At 37.0% G+C, this 9,733-nt stretch overlaps 1 protein-coding gene across 1 annotated transcript; it reads left to right on the top strand.

Annotated features, from left to right (window-relative positions):
* The first annotated feature begins 535 nt into the window (after positions 1-535).
* LOC121236897 lies at positions 536-2,887 on the top strand. The gene is made up of 5 exons (XM_041133436.1): positions 536-997; positions 1,178-1,456; positions 1,549-1,944; positions 2,292-2,367; positions 2,625-2,887. The coding sequence occupies exons 1-5, from the start codon at positions 536-538 to the stop codon at positions 2,885-2,887; spliced, it is 1,476 nt and encodes a 491-aa protein (XP_040989370.1).
* Positions 2,888-9,733: the final 6,846 nt, after the last annotated feature.

Here is a 9,733-nt window from a genome sequence, read left to right as displayed (position 1 = left end):
TTTCCCCAACACATATAATTTGGGGCGGAGGAATCATCCGAATTTCTCCTGGAGGAATGATCAACTTGGCTGGTCTCCGCTACCTTCTCAACAACCATTTCATCAGGTTGTTCCTCAACATCAATATCAGCCATATCAGATGTCTTAGAACTATCCTTTCGTAACACCTCCAGGATTTTAGTCTCATGTAGCAACGCAGAGTTCTCGCCCTTAACCATCTGCTCCACCAAAGAAGACTTTTAAAGATATTATGACACAGATGACCAATACACTTCAACAATTCATGCAGATTCAGGCCACCGCAAACAATCAGAACACCCAAGCCATAAATGAATTATGGAGCACCATTTACAAGATGAACACAACATTGAGCACTCTAAAGAGAGGGAAATTTCTAGCACAGCTTTAGTCTAATCCTCATGTATACCAGCAACAACCACAACAAGTGTATAATGTTTCAGGGGAGGTTATTGAGACAGCGAATGCCATTATTACTTTGAGAAGTGGAAAGGAAGTTCCTCAACTTGAGATGACTATGGACAGACAGGTACTTGCTCCTACACCTGAAGATGTAACAAAAACTAATAAAGCTGAAAAAGAACCAAACGAAGTGACACCAGAGTTAAAGAAGCCTATGAGTGCAGAGGTCGAAACTAGTAAGAGATACCAACTTGTGGTTCCTTACCCTCAAAGATTGACAGCTGGCCAAAAAAACAAATACCATACTGAGAATCAAGAAATCTTCAAGCAAATGAAGATTAGCATTCCACTTTTAGATGCCATACAAGAAGTTCCCTTGTATGTAAAGTTTCTGAATGACTTATGCATAATGAATAGGAAGCTGAATGTAAAGAAGAAAGCTTTACTAACAGGGCAAGTCAGTACATTGATATTGAGTGGGACTCCTCAGAAGCTCAGAGATCTCGACTCTCCCAATATTTCCATTATGATTGGTGAGTCACGCATTAAGAGAGCTTTACTTGGTTTGGGGAGCAATGTGAACTTACTACCATTCTAAGTATATGAGCAATTGGGATTGTGTGAGCTGAAAAAGACCTCCATCAAGCTAGAGTTGGCTAACAGATCAGTCAAGGTACCGAGGAGTATTGTTGAAGATGTATTGGTTTAGGTGGACAAATTCTACTATTCAGTAGATTTTGTAGTTCTTGATATGCAGCAGCCAGTCTCCACTATTTACCATGTGCCTATCATCCTTGGACGCCCATTCCTTGCTACTTCCAATGCACTGATCAATTGTCAAAGTGGAGTACTGAAGTTCACATTGGAGATGAATGTGTTCAATGCTTGTAAGATGCCTAGTGGATGCGACGATTCAGAGGTGCATGCAGTTGATATAGTATATGATTTTGATGTTTCGGAGTTGTTATCGGTATTTGATTCTGAGAGTGCATTTGAGGATGACTTTTCCGAGCAATCCAACGCTCTTGTTGAGACAGTTCCCTCGTCATTAAAGTTGACAGAATAAGAGGGGTAGTTAACAGAGATAGATGTTTCTCCTCAGTTATCAGATGTGAGTTACATGAGCAGTTGATGAGGCCAATCTTTGAAGCTCTTGATTTACTGGCAGTCATGAAGTCATCAGAAGAAGAAGTCTCAACATTGGACTTGAAGCCACTACCCGAGGACTTGAAGTATATTTTTCTGGGCCAAGTTGAGGGCACATTTCCGATAGTCATTTCTTCTCAGCTTACTTTTAGGAGCGATAGGCTGAGACAACATCGAGGAGAGATAGGATGGACTATTGCCGACATCAAGGGTATTGACCCTTCAATCTGTACCCACAACATTTTTCTGGAAGGAGATGTGAAACTAGTTCGTAATGCACAGCGGAGGTTGAATCCCACCATGAAGGAGGTGATGAAGGAAGAGGTGCTGAAATTGTTAGTTGTGGGCATTATCTATCCTATCTCCTATAGCAAGTGGGTAAGTCCTACACAGGTCGTCTAAAAAAAATCTGGTTTGACTGTTATTGAAAATGCTAATGGTGAATTGATCCCGACTAGGAAGGTAACGGGCTGGAGAATGTGTATTGATTACCGAAAGTTGAATTCGGTTAGTCGAAAAGATCATTTTCTATTACCTTTCCTAGATCAGATTTTAGAGAAAGTAGCTGGTAATGTTTTTATTGTCATTTGGATTGTTTTTTTAGTTATTATCAAATTTCCATAGCACTAGAGAATCAAGAGAAGACAACCTTCACTTGCCCTTTTGGTACTTTTGATTTTAGAAGAATGTCATTTGATTTATGCAATGCACTTGCTATTTTTCAGCACTGTATGATGAACATTTTTAATGACTTGCTTGATGACATTTGTGAGGCTTTTATGGATGATTTTTCTGTGTTTGGTAAATCTTTTGATGTCTGTTTGAAAAATCTTACGGCTATTTTGAAAAGATGTGAGGAGAAAAATTTGTTGCTGAATTGGGAGCAATGTCAATTTATAGTCACTAATGGTTTGGTAATTGGACATTTAGTTTTTGAATGCGACATAGAAGTTGGCAGGGCCAAGATCGACTTAATATCTCAACTACCTATTTCTAAGACAGTGAAAGATATTCATTCTTTTCTTGGTCACGTTGACTTTTTCGGCGTTTCATTCAAGACTTTAGTAGTATTGCAAAACCATTGAGTACTTTGTTGCAAAATGATACTGCTTTTGTTTGGACTGATGAGTGCCAGCATGTTTTTGAGACCTTGAAGAAACACTTAACAGTTGTTCCTGTTATGCAATCTCCTCGGTGGGACTTGGCGTTTGAAGTTATGACTGACGCTAGTGATTTCACTCTTGGTTCCGTTCTTGGCCAAAGAGTGGGCAACAAGCATTCAGTCATTTATTATGCAAATCGTACTTTGAATGATGCATAGAAAAATTATACCACCATCGAGAAAAAGTTGTTAGCTATTGTGTTTACCTTAAATAAAATTTGTTCTTACATTATTGGGTCCCCCTGTTATCATTTTTACCGACCATTCTCCTCTTAAGTATTTTTTGGCAAAGAATGGTGCCAAACCCAGGCTGATTCATTGGATTCTTTTGCTCCAAAAATTTGACATTACTATTCAGGATAAAAACGGAGTCAAGAATATGGTATCCAATCATCTGTCACGATTGCAGCCACCTGATATGTCTACATCCACTCCTTCATTAAATGGCGATTTTTTTGATAAGCATCTTTTTTGCAGTGTCGCACGCTTAATGCTTCGCGGACATTGTGAATTACCTTGTCACTAACCGGATGCCAGAGCTTTGGAAAGCTTAGGACAAGCGTTAGTTCCTTGTAGAGGTACTATTTTATTACTTCGACACTCCTTATCTTTTTAAGTATTGTGCTGATCAGCTGGTGCGTCTTTGTATTCCTGATGACGAGTTTGCCTTTGCTTTCCACTTTTATCATACTGGGGCCTGTGGAGGCCATTTTACTGCTAAGAAAACTGTTGTCGAAATTTTGCAAAGTGGACTCCACAGAAAACTGTGGAGGCCATTTTGTTGTCAAAACTTTGCAAACTGTTGCAAAGTGGCCCACCATCTTTAAAGATGTGGAGTCTTTCTACAAGGCATGTAAGCCTAGTCAGAAACTTTGAAAAATCACAGCACGTAACATGATGCCCTTTCCCCTATCCTTAGACTTGAGATATTTGATTGTTAGGGGATTGACTTTATGGGACTTTTCCCAAATTCATTTGGGAAATCCTACATTTTAGTTGATGTGGATTATGTTTCAAAATGGGTAGAGACCATACCTTATAGAAAACAAATGATCATACAGTTGTCATCTGTTTCTTGAAAGAATTGTTTGTACATTTTGGCATGCCCAAGGCAATCATTAGTGATGGGGGTTCGTATTTTTGTAACAAATATTTTCAAAAACTTATGCAGAAATATAGAGTGACCCACAAGGTCTCTACTTCATATCACCCCAGAATAATGGTTAAGTTGAATTGGCCAATAGAAAGATCAAGCTCATTCTCGAAAAAAAAAGTTCGTCCCACTCGGAAGGATTGCTCTATAAAATTGCTTTATACTATCTGGGCTTATAGGACTGCATTTAAAAACTAACTTAGAGATGTCACCTTATATATTGGTTTATGGTCGAGCTTGTCATTTACCCATTGAGATTTAGCATCGTACTTTATGGGGCATTAAGCAAATTAATTTTTCACTTGATGTTGCCAAAGATTTAAGAAAGTTACAGATTTCAGATAAGGTTGGGCAAAATTTTGAAATTTTTGACTCCGCCCGACATCCGCTTCGAAAGTTACAGATCTCAAATTTTTGAGTCGGAGTTCAGAGTAGCTCCGAATAGGTTTCGGAGTCGGAGTCGGAGTTCAGAACTCTATGAAGCTCCGAACTTCGACTCTGAATTTTTTTAAAAAAACCCAGATGTAAAACAACGTCGTTCCACTTAAAACGGCGTCGTTTTTTCATGCACGAGGGCGGTGGGCCCCCCCATTCTCTTCTTCCTTCTACCTTATCCCTTCTCTCTCACGTCTCACATTTGAAGAGTCTGAACCAGTGAAATGTCTGTTGCGTCTCACGTCTCTCTCGCATCTCTATTGTCGCTGTTCCTCATTGCTCCTCCGTGCGACTTCAAGCCGAGCTTCAGCCTCCGTTCAGCTTTAGCCTACGGTGAGAGTGAGGGGTTTCAAATTTCCAAGCCCTAAAATTAAATCAAGTAGTTTAATTAATTAATTTTATGTACACGTCTCTTGTGAATTGGTATTTTGTTGTGATTCTTGTGAATTGATTTTGTAAATTTGTAGTAAGGAAATGTGTTTAATGAAATGTATGATGTGTTTGTAAGTTGTGTTGTATGCATGCATAGTATTTGATAAAATGTATAAGAGATGTTACTCCGACTAATGAACACTTGCAAGTATAATTCTCAACACTCTTATTTAAATTCACATATGTTCTTTACAATATAATCTTAACTTAGTAGTTTTCAAACATGAAATTTGGTCAAAGTGTAACTTTATGATTTCGGGCTGGGCAAATATACGACTGCAAGTATTGAAATTTACTCTTCTTTTTTATTTTTTTGTATATTGGAGCAAGTATTGAACATTATAAATTTTGTGTAGTATTATTTTTTGAGTACTAGTGTACTGATGCTCGTTAAGTTTTACTTATGTACTTTGTTTAGAAGTGTATTCTCAAAAGTAAAACTTAATAAATATAACTATTAATTGTTGTGATGTTCTCACACATCCCTCGGCAAGGCACCAGTGTGTTATGATCAACATTTTGCTTTATCAAATGGGGTCTTTGGCATGCCTCATTATTGGTGCATGAGACCCATGTACCATCATTGACATGAATAGTATTTACATATGCCCTCTTGCAATGAATAATTTTATATTAAATAGATTTATTAAAATATCTTATATTTTATATTAACTGAATACCATGTTTTGAATAAAACAAATAATCCATTCCCTAGCAGGCTACAACTGAAATTCATTTAGAAAGAGGTACTCATGGTTCATCCCAAATTCAATACAAATAATAAAGATAAAAGAAATTATATTTGTAATCGTTAAATGCGCAAGCGCTGTATAATCTTTTTGAAAAAAAATAAATAAATACGATACTCAAGTAAAAAAAAAATGTTTCCAGTGGAGTCTATATTGGAAGACCACATATATCTTTGCATTAATTTAAATGTTTAATATAGCCTAGTTATTTTTTAAACTAATTTTTTGCTTCTAATTTATTTTTTCAGCTTCTTTAATTGTGATATGGATCGTCCACAAGGGGATGTGGTGGATGCCAATGCTATAACTCCTACATCGGTGGGTACTTCCACCCCTAGAGCCACATCTAGGACAGCTACATTTAGAGCAGCTACATCTTGTGCGAGTAGTCGACTCCCACTCCCAGTAGATATAGATGATGAGGATATGTTCAACGAAGAGGATGAGATGCCCATTGAGCAAGATCAACCACCACGGCCTTCTAAAAAGAGGTTGTGGACATGATAGCATTTCACCAAAATTCCTGGTGATATTGCGAACCTGATAGCAAGATGCCATTACTGTGGATCAATTTATGGATGCCATTCAAATAAGCAAGGCACCAGTGTGTTAATAGCACATCTAAATGATTGCTAACGATATAAGATAGTGAAGGGATTGGCGACCATTGATCAGACCAACCTCAGTTACCAAACTTCTATAGCCACTGATTGTACACAGACTAAGAAATTGGTCATCTCTCACTACAATGAGAAGATGTTGAGGGACATGTTTGCAGAGATGATAATTACTGATGAGATGCCCTTTACCGCAGTTGAGAAAAGAGGCTTTTGAAAGTTTCTAAACTTCGTTGAGCCACGATTTCTCATTCCATCACAGGTATACGGTGATGCGAGATTGTATGAAGAGGCATGCGAAAGACAAGGCAGAGATGAGGAAGATGTTTATTACCACTGGCCAGAGAGTGTCGTTTACGACTTACACATGGACTTCCATACAGAACGTCTGTTACATGTGTATCACAGCACACTACATTGACAGTGAGTGGATTTTGCATAAAAAAAATTATTGGTTTTAAAGATATTGTGGATCATAAAAGTGCATCCATTGGGGCGAAGATGGATGATTGTTGAAAGGACTGAAAAATTTGAAGTGTTGTGTATTACAGTTGGCAATGCCAGTGCCAATGAAACATCAACTAATTGGTTTAAGCGGAACACGACGGTGAGAGATGATGTCATTTAGGCCTATGAGTTTATTCACGTTCGATGTTGTGCTCATATCATCAACCTCATAGTTGTTGAGGGGTTAAAAGAGGTTGATGATTCCATTACCCGAGTCCGCAGCATTGTACGATATGTGAGGGGTTCCCCTCAAAAGCTTGCCAAGTTTAAGGCAATAACAAAAGATCTTAAGATTGAATGTTCTAGTATGTTGTGCTTGGACGTTTCAACTCGATGCAACTCTACATTCATGATTTTGGATGTGGCACAGAAGTACCAAAAAGCCTTCAAGCGGATGAAGGTCCAGGATGGGAGCTTGAGGTATGCTTTGTTGGAGCCAGCAGGACAGGGGCTCGGAGCGCCGGATGCACATGATTGGACCAATGTGAGCTACTTTGTCGAATTTTTAAGAATTTTTTATGACATAATCATGCGGCTATCTGGATCCAAATATGCGACTGCGAACTTATTCTTCAACGAGCTCTCGAAGCTTTACTTCCACTTAGAAAATAGTTGTACGGACTCTGGTGGATTGTTATCTGCTATGGCTACGTGGATGAATACCAAATATGATAAATATTAGGAAAATATTGAGAAGATAAATAGATTGTTATTTGTGGCTGTGATCCTTGACCCCCGATATAAGCTGGCCGTTCTAGAATTTTGGGGTAAATTCAGTCCTTGGGGCAGTGAAGGCTGTAGAGTTTATTAGAGTGCTAAAAAGTGATATTGATGACCTATATAATCACTACAACCATAGTTGTCAGCCTTCATCCGCAGCTAGTAGCTCCTCACATTCAAGGCCGACGAGGTCGACAGCTTCCTCAGGTGATACTGACCCATTTATAGGGGTTAGAGGCCATCGTATTATCCAGCATTATCATCAACTCATATCAACAAAAAATATTATGTATTGTACATCTAAGGTTGAACATTATTTTATGGAAGCTACCGAGGCACCTGATGATATATTTCAGCTATTAACTTGGTGGAAAGTTAATTCCACCAAATATCCAGTCATTTTCCAAGTAGCCTGAGATGTCCTAGTTATTTTTGTCACTACAGTTGCCTCAGAGTCTGCATTTAGCACTGGAGGCCGCGGGTTGGATGCTTATCGAAGGTCATTGTCACCGTCAACCGTGGTGGCCCTCGTTTGCACACAAAATTGGATAAGTAAAACGCTCATTGGACTAAATATCGTTGGCGTTGTTGCCGAGAGGTATAGGCTTGAATCGGGTAAGTTTATAACTTTATATACTTTTAAATGATTATTTAATTATTTTTAATGTTTCTAACTTCTACATTTTATGATTTTATAAATCTAATTGTGAACCCTAACATTATTGCCGATGACTAAGAGTCTGAGATGGACGCCCCTTGAGAGTTGAGATGGAGTTGGGAAAACCCTATTTCTTGGTAAGAATGAAATTCTACTTTTACTGTTTTCAGTTTTTTTTTATCAATTTTTTTTCATTTATTGATTCCGACTTTCTATTTTCATTTCAAACATGATCACAGATCAATAGACCATTGAGATTTGAGTGACATGAACATTAAATATTTATGTCAATGTTGTTATTACGTTATAAATTAGACTGTTATAACTTATGGCTACATCATACATGTTATTTAGTTTTTAAATTATTGTATTTAAGTTTTTTTTTCTTTTTTGTTTTTTTATCTTTTCAGTATTATTTTTTTTTACAGGTTTGGACTTGGGCGTTGGCAATCATATTAGTCTTAATGGATCAAATTTATTTTTGCATATAATTTATTTAACAAAAGAAATTGACCACATTATTTATTTAAGTACTATTAGTATTATCTTTTTTTAGTCCAATAGACGGTCGGAGCTCCGACCTCTGATCGGAGTCAGACTCCGATTCCATTTGGAGTCGTAATCGGAGCAAAAATTTCACTCCAACTCCTGTTGGAGTCAGAGCTTGGAAACGGCTGCTCCGACTCTGTTGGAGTCGGAGCTCAGCCTTGATTTCAAAGCTTGATGAAGTAAGAAGGGAGGCCTACGAAAATTCCCGATTGGCAAAGGAGTGAATGAAGATCCATGTCAAACATGACAAGAAGATCCATGACAAACATCTTGTCCTTGATCAGAAAGTGTTCCTCTACAATTCAAGACTGCATCTTCTTTTCGAGAAGCTGAAATCTCGATAGAGTGGACCTTACATTGTAAAGAAGGTCCATTTTCACGGCGTCGTAGGCATTGTCAATCCGAAGAATGGCAATAGCTTCACTATCAATGAAAACGTCTCAAATCGTTTATGACTCCCTTCAATCCCAAAGAAGAGATCTTGCAAGATCCAAAGAAAGTTTTTTTTTATCTTTTTCCCCTTTACGGCTTTCTTTAATTACATTTTGACATTTATCTATATTCACTATTTTACTTTGATTTTATATCACATGCTTCAAATAAAGAATAAAATAAAATAAAATAAAAATCTGAAAATAAAAAAAGGGGGACAAAGGCGGCTCATGGAGCTTTCCTATGTAAATGGCTAGAAACAGTTACCCAAAACTTTGAGAGTTGAGTGTTCAACTTTTAAACAGATGATTAAGGTGAGTTATTGCATATTTTATATATTTAGAACCAATATATTTTATTTATTTTATTACATTATTATTGGTTTTAGATGGAAAAATGGTTAAGATGAATAAATCTGAGTTGTGATTTAAATTGGTTCATAGCTTGATTTATGCTTAATTTTATAACTTGTGATTTAATTAGACAATGTTCATTCACATGCACAACATATTTTTTTTTATATATTCTATTCTTCTTTTCTATTTTATTTTATTTTATTTCTTTTCTAATTTTTATTTATTTTTACATAGGCAAAGAAATGCATGAGAAAAGTAAAAAAAAAAAAATGCAAGTTAAAAAGAAGTAAAAAAGACACCAACCTCTTGGTGTTTGGATAGTGGACGGAAGTAACAAAAGAAAAAAAAAAAAGGATTTTATCTCTAAAAGAGACTTAAGACCTGCAAGACGCACGGA

This window comes from Juglans microcarpa x Juglans regia, chromosome 1D, assembly GCF_004785595.1.
Source record: "Juglans microcarpa x Juglans regia isolate MS1-56 chromosome 1D, Jm3101_v1.0, whole genome shotgun sequence".
Lineage (NCBI taxonomy): Eukaryota > Viridiplantae > Streptophyta > Magnoliopsida > Fagales > Juglandaceae > Juglans > Juglans microcarpa x Juglans regia.
This window is presented reverse-complemented; position numbering and strand designations above follow the sequence as displayed.

Bases quoted from the DNA above. Each gene is read 5' to 3' on its own strand.
- LOC121236897 (XM_041133436.1), top strand. From the start codon at position 536: ATGGACAGACAGGTACTTGCTCCTACACCTGAAGATGTAACAAAAACT. The intron at 998-1,177 runs GTGAACTTACTA...CTTGATATGCAG, and splicing joins TACTTGGTTTGGGGAGCAAT to CAGCCAGTCTCCACTATTTA. The intron at 2,368-2,624 runs GTAAATCTTTTG...GTTTCATTCAAG, and splicing joins GGATGATTTTTCTGTGTTTG to ACTTTAGTAGTATTGCAAAA.